Below are 12,921 nucleotides of genomic sequence, written 5' to 3' on the forward strand. Positions count from 1 at the left end.
TAGTAAATGACTTATAATGGATTTATCCTTGCAGCCCCTAATGTAGAGCAAAGCGTTATTTTCCAGTTAAATATGGACACTGACATATTCAATGTATCATGAATGTGTACAGAAGAGAACTCAAAATGAACACACAGTATGTTATGTACTGCCCAGTTAAGGTGATGAATATGCTATACAGTTGTTTATGTTGCCAGAGCACAGTCAGTCAAATCCTTTTTAGGCTTTTTATTATATAATTGTTTATGGTCAGACTGTGATACAGCGAGACCAACCATAAAACAGATGTTGTGTCCATGACATAATTTAAGTTTCCTGATTTCAGGCCTCAGTGCAGGCTGCCTATTTAGGGAAAGCCACCATCCTTCAAAACTGCTCTGCATCTGCTCACAGCTCTCTCCCCCATGTCTCCACACTGCACCGCACACAGTGTGTCCTCCGAATGTTTGGGCCCTTTTCTCTAAATAAGGCAGCCTTATCGTAGTTCCTGTCATTTCTGCCTCTTTCCCAAACATCCCGAGCCCAGTCTGTGGCAGTTACAAGCTGCAGTCCGTGCATTCTTTGGCCATGTATGGAGAAATGGCCTGGCCTAGGGTGTCTTTGTATGAAATGAGCTGGTGTCTCCATTGGCTGGGGCAGAAAAGGGGGAGGAACCCACTGGGAGTCTGGTTCTTTAAACAAAACTTTTCAGTGGGACTGCCTGCCTGCCTGCCTGCTTTCCTTCCTCTGCTGTGTTTGACCCGGACAAAAGGGAGTTTTGAAGGAGTCTCACATACTTTCACCTGAAGCCAAGGTGAGAAACACACACTGTTTTGTTGCCGTTTGGTTGTTTTTATACATTTCACATGTCTTTTCTGTATTGAAGAAGCTTCAAAGTGTCATTGCTGTGAGTCCAGTAAGAACAGAGGACTTCTGAAGAGCAGCTTTGATCAAGATAACTTACACAGAGAGTGAGAGAGAAACATCTGTACTCCAGTACAGACTCACCGTGTACTTACACTATGTGTTTACCTCTCATCTCATCTCTATGGTACATTAGACAGAGGAATCTGAATGCAGCTGATCCGTTTCACTCTGCCTCACTCACAATCCCCTGAACACACATTCATACACACATCTGATGTCTTTTTATAGACGGTTAGAGCTTCTCTTCCACTTCACTCTGTTTGGTTTTGGAATATTCCTCAACCATAGACTTTCTCTATCTTCACCTCAGATGTGGAGAATTGACGTTACAGTGAGGGATGACAGTGTGAATGTTTGGCATGTCTGTGAGTGTGTATGTGTGTGAGTGTGTGTGTGTGTGTGTGTGTGTGTGTGTGTGTGTGTGTGTGTGTGTGTGTGTGTGTGTGTGTGTGTGTGTGTGTGTTGCTGGACAGTGGAACAGAGGAGCTTTGTCATCTCATCACAGGCGGATAAGAAGGGGACAGAGCAGCTGTGGTGACCAGAGAACAAAGCTGAGGCACGACAGCCTAATGTTTGTGTTGCTGGGATTGGAAACAGTTATAATCTCCCTCTTTGTGAATCATTGATGATTGACTCAGATTATATCGTCAGGGATGGGACGATATTTAAGTCGATCGTGGTGAGTTACCATTATAATCACTAATGAGGAAAACTGTTGAAAAAGCTGCTTGGTTTGCTTTATTGCACATTATAATAATAATCACCCTGTGTACAGTCTACAGTTTAATTTGAAGGTGGGCACTTTCTTTTTCTCTCACACTCAAACAATCGCAGGATAAATTGTTGCACACGTCTCACATAATGAATAAAACGTGGTGTATCGTGAGAAAGATTGAGTGGAGCGATTGGAACTTAGACGCTGTTTTGTTTCTTACTTCCTCTGATGGAGAATGGGAAGGGTGTGAGCCAGCAGTGCACATGTGAATCAACAGAAGCAGCCAAACAGCAGTGAAATAAATGAATAGAAGGACTGATCCAACACGAGGATCAGGAGGAAAGAAAGAAAGAAGTGTGTGTGTGTGTGTGTGTGTTCAAGCTTATCTTATAACTAAAGTTAGACACTGTGGACAGAACCCAGGCTCGTTAAACTCCTTTGCATTGGCGATAAAAGTTGAAATGCTGCTTCATTTGAATCAAGGTCACATGAGGAAAGCTGCAAATGTAACGACGCTATGAGATAAAAAGTTAAAGATAGGCAAACCTGCTTTCACTGGCTTTTCTTTCTGACTCATACAGACACAGAAATGTCAAATAATCCCATCAAAATAAACATGACAACAAACACTGTCACACAGACACCGTGCCCCTAGTGGACAGATTTGGTAATGACACAGTTGAGCGCTATTTATAACTGTTGGAGTACACTTGTATGGTGCTCATGCAGGGATACATTAAAGTATAAACACTAAGTGGCCACTTCATTAGGTACACATTTATTAGTTCACCCTGACAAAATGGCAGGAGTGGCGCCTGGTGTAATCTTTTGCTGTCCACCTGCTTCAAGGTTTGATGTGTTCAGCGATGATCTTCTGCATTACATGGTGGTTATTTGAGTCACTGTTCCAAGTTATGCTTGCCTGTGTATCACTAGAGCAGTCCCAGCATCACTGACTCACTGATTTAAGAAGGACTGACTCAGCATCAGGAGCATGGCACATTGACGGCTCATTAAGTGATATATATATATATATATACATGTATATATCACTTAATGAGCCGTCAATGTATATATATATATATACATATATCTGTCATATCTTGTCTTTTGTAAGTCACCTGTCAGGTTTTAAGGATGTCAAGTGACCCACTGGAATAGTTATGTGATTAACAGATGGACAGAAAGACATATATTCCTTGAATAGGTAACATCACTTCCCTTTGATCATCTGTGAAGTCACATTTTACATCAAAGGGATTTAAAGACTCTACTTTAATATCAGACAAAAGATGGGAGTTCACAGAGCAGTGGTGGTTGACATCATGCTGCTTTCATCATCTGTAATGAACAGATGTACCTATTAAAGTGGCCGGTGAGAGCATACAACAAAAAGAGTTGAAAAGTGAAAAGAATTTCAATAAATGTGATACTACAGATACTGGTAGATCATCACGTGTCAAGACATACATGAAATGTCCCTTTAACTGGAGTTAACACATTATACAAATATTTCATCATCAAAAAGCCTGCAATAAATCAAGTACTTTCAGTTGGCACCAGTTGAGAATGTTTGAGAGGATAATTTGAGAGGAAGTGATCTGTCTTAACATGATTAACACTGGATCATTTCAGCTCCTTGGTGTGGAACCATTTTTTTCGTTTACCCCCCCTGAGATCTAATTATACCAAAAAGGATAATTGTGTCTATCTATTAAAATGAGCATCTACATTACAAAGCTCCTCACAAACAAGTGATAAATAGGATCAGAGTCTTGTTACAGTGTACGTGAGAAATTACCTAATTGTGAAGTGGTAGCACATACAGTATTCCACACATCCATGTGATAAACTGGTCTCCCTTCTGGCTGTCCAACCTGTCTCCAATCTAAAACTACCCTCTGGGTTCAACTCAATCACAGTCTTCCTCTCTAGCTCACACACGCACGCACGCACGCACGCACGCACGCACGCACGCACGCACGCACGCACGCACGCACACACACACACACACACACACACACACACACACACACCCACACTCACACACACACACCTTGCACCTTGCAGACATTGATGCCAGGTCTAATTCTGGAAGCAGCAGAAGTTCTGGAAGACAAGTCGTTTTCACACTCATCATCACTATCCCCGACATTTCAGCGGAGTGTGACTCTGTCTCTGGAGGAGGCAAAAGGAGAAGATTCCCCTGCTTGGAATAAACGAACGAAAAAAAAATGAAAGCTTTGTACTGTGGATGCAGTGCTACGGTTATTTAATGTAAAATATACATTTGTTTCAAATGGATGCTGGAATCTGTGTATATAGCATTAACACAGTCTAATCTGACCGCTTTTGAATGTGTGCAGGCCCAGAACCAGCTGCCACAATGTCGAGCAAGCGCGCCAAAGGGAAGACCACCAAGAAGCGTCCTCAGAGGGCCACCTCCAACGTCTTCGCCATGTTCGACCAGTCTCAGATCCAGGAGTTCAAGGAGGCGTTCAACATGATCGACCAGAACAGAGACGGTTTCATTGACAAGGAGGATCTCCACGACATGCTGGCCTCTTTGGGTAAAGAAAAAGCTGTGGTCTCACTCCCTTTCATTTGCTATTATTTCAAGACTAAAACCAAACCAAAACCCCTTAAGCCCCAAACTCTTACTGACTTTGGTAACAACCACTGCCTGAGTGTGTGAGGAAGATATATCAGCACTTTTATGATTTCCAGTGTTCAAATATAAAACACGAGCTGAGTCTCCTTTGCGGTTTATGTTAGTGCTTGAATGTTGAGTTTCAGTGAATTAAAGATACAGTGTGTAAGATTTAGTGGTAAATTTGCATGGTGGAGCTGAGTATCCCTCCCTCACCCTCCCATGATCTTTTGTGATCCAAAACGGTGGCCACTCTAAATGGCTCGTTCTTTGGTAATGGAAAACAACAATTCATACACAGGTCACAGGAAAATTATTTCCCCTGAATTTTACACACTGGACCTTTAAGCACGGACTAAAACGTCATAGTCCCAGAGAAAAGTACAGTAGATACATGTAAGAGTGTTGTTTGTCCTCAGGTAAGAACCCCTCTGATGACTACCTGGAGGGGATGATGAGCGAAGCACCAGGGCCCATCAACTTCACCATGTTCCTCACCATGTTTGGGGAGAGGCTCAACGGAACAGACCCCGAGGATGTGATCCGCAACGCCTTTGCCTGTTTTGACGAGGAGGGTTCTGGTAAGATGATTTGAGAAAAATGAGAAAAAAAACCATAATATACACACATATACAGTGTGGTGCCTCTGTCAGTGTTCACAACTTTATCTCATGCTGCGTGGAGGTGTGATCCACGAGGACCATCTGAGAGAGCTGCTGACGACCATGGGCGACCGCTTCACGGACGAAGAAGTGGACGAACTGTTCCGCGAGGCGCCCATCGACAAGAAGGGCAACTTCAACTATGCGGAGTTCACCCGCATCCTCAAACACGGCGCCAAAGAGAAGGACGACGAGTAGAGAGGAGGGAACTACTGCATCTAAAAACCCCGCACACATACAATATCTATCGATCTGCGGACTGCAAGAGAGGGGGCGGGACTACAAGAGGGTGGGACTATAAGCAAGGGGTGGAGCTTCAAATATCCATTAGAAGTTTGTAAAATCACAAGATAAGGGTGAGGGTAAAGGTAAGAGCGCGGTTATGCCACTTGTGAGAGAACTACAAGTGGGTGGAACTATAAGCAAGGAACTGCAAGTTGTCCAGATCACCTGTAGCTCCACCCACTCAGAAAGTTCCACCCCTGTCTTGCACTCTGCAGACAGACCCCTCCCCACACGTCAATCCCGAGCTTCTAGCTTTGTAAACCTTGTAGATTTGAAAGAAATTGAATAGGAATGCATGTAGGAACACTGTAACAAGGATTTTTGTTTATTAGAGCTATGTGTTTGTCAGAGGTTGAAATATGGGATTCAAATAATCTATAATAAACTATTTTTTCCATTTTTTCATCATTATTGAAGGTTTAAATCCACAAAGAGAGATGTGCCACAGTATCTGCATCTCTACATATGTCTACATATTTACTGCAACTTCATCTACTTGGACTGCAGCTGCTCTGAGCTTTAAGGGGAATTTAGTTTAAAAAAGCATTAACACTGGTATGTGTGCGTGGCTGTTGCTTGGACTGCCAGATTCAGAGCTAACATACAGCTCCAGCCATGTTTACCACACCTGCACAAGCACTGCGACGAGTTTCCTGCTCTGTTGATGTCTGTGCCCCCGTACGGTGGAGGAAAATGATCAGTATGTTCTTTGTTTCTTATGACCTTTATGACAATCAAATGTGGTGAGTACTACGGTGTGATAGATACACACACACACACTTCAAGCTTTCTCCCATCGACTGGTTGTGTGTATTTGTTGAAGGATAAGGTGTGTGTGTGTGTGTGTGTGTGCACTGTTGAAGGAATCAATCTTGAAATTGCTCAAGCAAATAAAGGAAGTTTGTTCATACCATTGAGCGCAAAAAGTGTAGCTATGTGTTTGGGTTGTTTTTCATTATCTTTATCTTTATCTTTATCATGATCATTATCATTATCATTGTTGTATCTGTGATGACATTGACTACAACTTGACAACCAATCAAGTGTCAATAACTTAATTATTATGCCATAAAACACAAGTTTTTATATTTTGTTTTAAACCAGTGGAAGACACCTGCATTCTACAAGTTAGAGGTTCCTGCCAACATCAACTCACAAGGATAAAACACAAACAGCAAGATTATTTTTAGATTTTAACCATAGGTTTTCATAAAAGCTTACTATTGACTTGAAAGAATACTTAAAGGGACAATGTGTAGTATTTATGGGTTTATATAACCCAAAATCCACTTTTTTATACATATTATGTGCTCCTGCATTGTCTAGTCGCTGTATAATAGTTTTTGTTTAATTTTCGTAGTGTTTCAAAAAGTCATGTAAAATAACATGGTCGCGGGCCGCGGTTGCATAGCCACTGTTAGCAGCGAGACGCCATGTTTCTACCGGAGCCTGTAAGGACAAACGCGAGAGAACAAATCAAGCGTCTCTTTACTTGTAGCGGAAGTCCCGCCTCCACTCTCTCCGCTTCGTCTGCTACGTGAGCGGTAGCTCGCCCTCTCCCTCGCCTCACGAACCTCATCTGCTGACACGGAGAAAGACGACGAGGACGACATTTGACCGGCTGAGGATACCGTAGCACTCAGGGAAGGGAGGGGGTGAGCAGAGGAGCAGTTCTTTGTTGTAAATTTCAGCCTCTCCTCTAGATGGCACTATAAACTACTTACTTCACCTTTAAATGGGAAAACGGAGACATTTGTACACCGATTTTTTTGTGTGAAAATGCTAAAACCTTGAAAAAAGTAAATAAAATACTGTCTAATAAAACTTTAACTAGACGTCTTGATAATTTAAGATTCTACGTTATTTCCAGCTTAGAATTAAGTAGAAAAATAAGTAAATAAAATGTCTTGTTTTGCTAATTTTTTCCCACATAATAAATTCTACTCAATTTCAAGCTGTTCAGTAAATACAAGGTTGCGTCCCAGAACACTTTGTAAATGTCATTATTTAAATACTTTCACAGGAGGATAATTTTCAGCTTTATTTCAAGCAATAATTACAATTTAATAAAACACTTTATCAGTTCTTTGTGGTTTTATAGGATTGATTGACAGTGGTCAAACACCACAACAGCTGTAGCGCACAGTAAACTACCATGCACCAATAAAAAAACCACCACGTCAACATTATCTTTGGAAAGAACCAAGAAAATAAGTAAGTTTGCATCTCAATAAAGACAGCAGAGAAACCAAGTGTATGAAAAAATGAACTTTTATTCTTTGAAATGCTTATACAAAACACACATTTAAAGTTTAAGGCATATATTGCACGACTATCTTTTATATATATATACACGTATATATATATATATAAAAAAGGGACATCATCCCTCAGTCGTATTAAGGCACAGCAGCCAGTCGGTCCAACATTCAGCCATGATTCACATGACCATTTTTAAAAAAAAAAGAAAGAAAAAAAGAGAACATTTTGGAATGCACCTGGCTGAAAAGAAACAAGTTTGAGATAAAGTTCATGCCAATACTTACATACAAAAAAAACGACCTCGACTATATTTACATGCATCAATACATAGTTTTCTCTGTTTGGAGAATCTGTTTGCCTCTAAAACCAAATGTAAACCCTAACTATATATATATAAAAAAACCTGTCTGCCTAAGCTTAAGCCTTTTTCTTTCCAGTATCACAACCGATTGGGTGTCGTTACAGTGGCACAATGTAGTTTGAAGAAAAAAATGTAATACTCGGAAATCATTACTACGCAGTATTAATATATTACACATATGAACCAAACCTGACATGACCTATGTAAATTGAGGTATAAATGCACATCAGTCTAGTGAGTACCAGTAACAAATAAAACATCCACCGACACGAAGAGCCGAGCAGTGAGAAGGAAAACAACGTTAAAATGAGAAAAGACAACAACAACAGAGTTTCCATATTGGTCATGAATAAGACAATGGGAGGATTTGCTGGGGACGTTGGGAGTCAGTGCTCCTCAGTATTCTTGACCTCACACATTTGCACATGTAAAAATGTAACCGTGATGCTCAACAAGATAATTCTGCTACAGTATTATTCTCCCAACTCCACCGACACAATGCTACTATTAGTACATCGACAGCATTCAGTCATAAATCCTGGTTTAAGCTTCGACAGTTTCATAGAAACTACAGCTTCAAGAATGTCTAGAAATTCTACAGAGTCCACTGCTACTCAGAGGTGAAAATTAAAAAGGAAGGAAGGAGTGAAACATTATGACCATATGCTGCTGTACCTGTCTGGCAAACAAGTTTATATATCAGCTACTTCAGTAAATCTGCTACATTTGCTGTACCACTATTATGACATCCTGGTTTAAATTAGACAGACCCGATTCTACAGCGACAAGAGAAGTCAACATAATATTCTCATTCATCCTCCAACCAAGAGGATCCTAGGTTTAAAGTGTTTTGCACCACAAAAGGTAAGAGATTACCCGTCTCAAAGCGAGCGTAGTAACCTTTCATTTCAGGAAGTGACATCATCAGACCCAAGAGCGGCACACCTCCCCAATGAACATAGATTTCTGTAACAGATTCAATGTGACCTTTCTCTTCATCCCAGTCACACAAGCCCCTGCCCTGATCACTATCCCTGTAGACTGTGCACAACTGAACAAGGTCACTCGCAAGTAACAAGAAGCATGTCCTATACAAATGAAGGAAAATGCTAATCATTTGTTTAAAGACACTTTTAGTATTGAAATGACTTCGGCAAAATGTTGAGGTGGAAATTCAAGAAGGGGGTGGGAGGTGAATCGCATAAAGTTTTTGAAAAACTTCAGGAACGACAATAATACATTTCTCCTCCACGCAAAAACAAAAATCTTTAAAAAAGGGAAAATGTAGTGGAGTAAATACAAAACTATGAATTGCACAACTATAGAGGGCTGTGAAGTTGTTGCTTAAGTAATGTCCTTCTATCCTGGATGGGAATGGGTGATCGGCAGCTTAGCCATTCATGTCAGTGCCTTTTGTACATTCAACAAAGTCCAGTACTGTTACTGAGGAGGCAAACTCTGCTGGTGCTCCAAATGACACCAATTTGAATTTTGTACAATTACAGGACATTTCCTAATCAGTCATACACGCAACTTGGAAAAAGAGGTTGAAAAACTCTGCACTGAAGAATTTTCACTTTGAGAAAAGGCGCCACAGCTTACAATCAACAGTGTCCTCCCACAACAGCGACATAAAACATTAAAAGTCACTTGAAATTGCTAAAACACCTCATGACCGTTGCTTCACTTTGTCCCACTTCACACATCCAATTCATTACCGTGTATATTGTGCAGGCACAGGCTTCAATGTCAACAAGATCTCTTGATAGATACATTCAGCTATATACAGTGTTGTCCAGCCTTAAGGAAATGTCCGACCTCTCTCCTCTGCGGATATTTATATTTAAAATGATGGCCGCCCAGTTGCAGCTCCTAGTTTACAGTTTCACTCATAGTGTGCAGAGGGCCCCACCCTGTGGTGATGGGGTTTTTTACCACTTGAAGTGAACTGGGTTGCCTGGTGTCAGTGTGGACCATATTCCAAACACTGGGTCCCACTGTGGAATTCCTGCTGCTTGTGGAAGAGGGATGAAGAGGAGGAGACGAGAGCTGGGACGCAAGACCCACAAGAGGTGTGATCGTTGGAGTAGAAGATGGTGTTGGAGCTGAGGCTGGGCCAGACACTGATAACTGGGCTGAGGAAGAGACTTGGGCTGGAGACGATGCTGATGTTGAAATAAACGACGGACATGGAACTGTGACAGGGATTAAAGGGGATTTATGGAATGGCAGGTAAATTGGGACTCCTATGGAGGATGCAATAGAGGCAATGGTTGGAGAAGAAGCTGCTGGAACGAGAGGGACACTTGGGGATGAAATCTGGCTTGAAGCAGCGACAGAGGCAGAACTTGTATTAGGCAGAAGGACTGCTGATGGTACAGAGACAGGCCTTGTAGCAGGTACTGTGGCACTAGTTGAAGTGGGCAAAAGAGCTGGAACTGAGCTTGAGGGTGGAGCTGGTGATGAAGCTGTGGTGATGGCTGGCACTGCAACTGATTTCTGAGAATCTAGCTGCCCAAAGAGAGAGGCAGACACTGGTACAAATTTTGGCAAATGAGCTGGGATAAGCTGAAGGTGGTTTGGGCTGGAGGCTCGAGTCATGTCCTTGTCCAGGGGGCTCCAGATGACTTTATTCATCGGTAGAGGAGACAGCCGTGTGGCTGAGACCAAGACAGGAGCTGGAACAAGAACAGGGGCTGGTGGGGACTGGGCCACTGGGGCCTTCAGTGAAGTTACACCCGACACTGGAACTGCCATAGCCTTCTCCATCAGACTCTGTACTCTGGAGGCGTCCATGACTTGTTGGCTGTCCTCTGGAGGCGGTGTGGAGCCACTGGGTGGGTCACTGCTATAAGCACGGCACTGCGTCTCCACAGCATCTGATGGTTTGTTCTGGGCCTCCTGAAGTCTTTTCAGGTTTTCTTGCTCTGCTGCCCTTTGCAGAGCTGCATCAACCAGAAGCCTCAAATCACTGAAGTCATGGGTGGGGAACAGCTCAGGTGGAGTTGGGGGAGGAGTGTTGAAGAGGCCACTAGTGGGACTAGCTGCCATTGTTGTGCTGGTGAGACAAGCTGTATTAAGCCCTTGTTCCTCTGCTTCCCTCAGCAAACTTTGTGTGTCCAGTTTCATGAGTGCCTGCACTGATCCTTCTTTACCCGGGTAGCCTGCTCCTGTCAGAATAGCCGTGGCTGTGTTCCCAAGAAGACTGAGGTCCAGTGTCGGGGCAGAACGGATGACCGATGGCCGCAGTTGAGATGAACTGGGGGAGGTGTTTCTTTCTGGAGAGCTGGCTCCACCTCCATTAGATGAGTTGCCTTCACTTTTACCCCCAATCTTTCGGGAGATGGTGAACTTGGCTGGGTCTTTTCCATCCTTACGAAGCAGGTCAGGGAGGAGGCGGCGACGTGCATTGATGAACCAGTTACATATCTGTGGAAAAAAAGATGTGCAATGAACATTATTGGCATAAACTGAACTAATACAGATTACTGTCTCAAATGTTTCACTTTTAAAACAACGTGTTAGGTCTTTGTGAGCAGATAAATGCGAAAATATTGTATGCAGCTTCTGTAAAGCAAAAAAAATATCAGTCCTGAATGTTGGACTGTCTGTGTTTGCAGCAGCAGCAGCATCATGGCAAGAAGCTTTTATTCCATCAAAATGCTGGCTGGGTTTTCAAAGCTGTAGAAAATGTAGGTGGCTCCTGTGTATTCAGTCACACTCCAACCTGTTTGCAGCCATCTACCTTTAATAACAATGTCTTGACATGAAACACATTACTTAAATTACATAAATGTCAGCAGGTGTCATGAGATTCTAAAAACGGCAATACTGTCAGCTAGGGCTATACATACTGACAATTTGAGAGACAAATTTCTGTCTGTATTGACCAGTAATTTCACGTGTGAATGTCACCGACATGTTTATATTCAAGTGATGCACTACAGTTTCAAATATGTAAAAGACAACAGGGATGTCCTTAACATTAACATTGTGTAATGATTTCATGTCATGTCAGCTTCAGTATACTCTCAATTAGCAGGATCCAAAAAAAATCAATCCATGAAACACATTCAAAGAATATGATCTGGATGTAAGGCCTGTGATTTTAATAACAACTTACAGCTTTTCTTCAATCACCATCTGTGAGAGAATACCAGACTTGTCTGTCCTCTAGTGGCACAGCTTCCCACACATGGAAGATGAGTGAAGGCAGCAGAGATGACAGCCTTCAAAAGGCTGGCAATAATGAGGGTCTGTGCTCAAAATGTGCTGAACCAGAGAAGGCAGCTGAGAGCATTCCAGTAAACCGACTACATAAGAAATGATGCTGCTGATGCCTTGTGCAGATCTGTTCTGCTTCAGAAATGACTACTAGTGATGCAATGGAGGGAATAGGAAGACTGTAAAGTGTCCTATACTGTGGTGATAGCATTTGATTTAATGTGTTGCCTTCAAATGCAGATAGAAATGAATTTGAAAGTCATGTTTATCATACAAGTACTACTTGACACAAGTGACATGTCATGTGTACAGTGCTCCTGGAAATAAATCAAATGAATAGACAGAAATCCAGCCCTTACCTGTAGTACTGACAGGTTGGTCTGACCAGACAGACTGAGTTTCTCCTGCTCTGATGGGTAAGCGTTGAAGCGGTGTTCATACAGCCAGCTCCGCAGAATCTGCACCGCCTCCTTAGGCAGGTTGCCACGGCGACGGCGCTTTCCAAGAAGCCCCCTTCCTGACAGGTCGAGTGGGGAGCCGTCATCGCTGTCCGACATGGCCGAGGAGTGCTCCTGATCCGGCCGATGCTCTTCTTCAAGAGCTGGGGGAGACGAGGTGTGAGGACAGGTTCACGCTACAGTGTCATTCACACAACCATGACAGCCATGTTTTGTCATTCACAGCAAATCTGCATATCTTTAGATAAGACTTGGTCTTTAATTTGCCATATGGTGTGAACGGAAGAAGATAACAGTTCTGGGATCATACAGGTAAATGATCCCTTTGATTGTTTTAATGTCAGTTATTTTAAAGTGTGAGCCATACATGTTGAAAAGTATACTTATCTTTTAAGTTC

The 12,921-nt window shown here is 42.4% G+C and overlaps 1 protein-coding gene across 1 annotated transcript; it reads left to right on the forward strand.

Moving 5' to 3' along the window:
• Window positions 1-698: 698 nt before the first annotated feature.
• Window positions 699-6,132, forward strand: myl9b (myosin, light chain 9b, regulatory). The gene is made up of 4 exons (XM_083892710.1): window positions 699-793; window positions 3,988-4,191; window positions 4,691-4,852; window positions 4,956-6,132. Exons 2-4 carry the CDS (start codon window positions 4,008-4,010, stop codon window positions 5,129-5,131), a joined length of 522 nt encoding a protein of 173 aa, XP_083748836.1. The 5' UTR covers window positions 699-793; window positions 3,988-4,007; the 3' UTR covers window positions 5,132-6,132.
• The last annotated feature ends 6,789 nt before the right edge of the window (window positions 6,133-12,921 follow it).

Source organism: Microchirus variegatus (genome assembly GCF_963457635.1).
Source record: "Microchirus variegatus genome assembly, chromosome: 7".
Taxonomy (NCBI): domain Eukaryota; kingdom Metazoa; phylum Chordata; class Actinopteri; order Pleuronectiformes; family Soleidae; genus Microchirus; species Microchirus variegatus.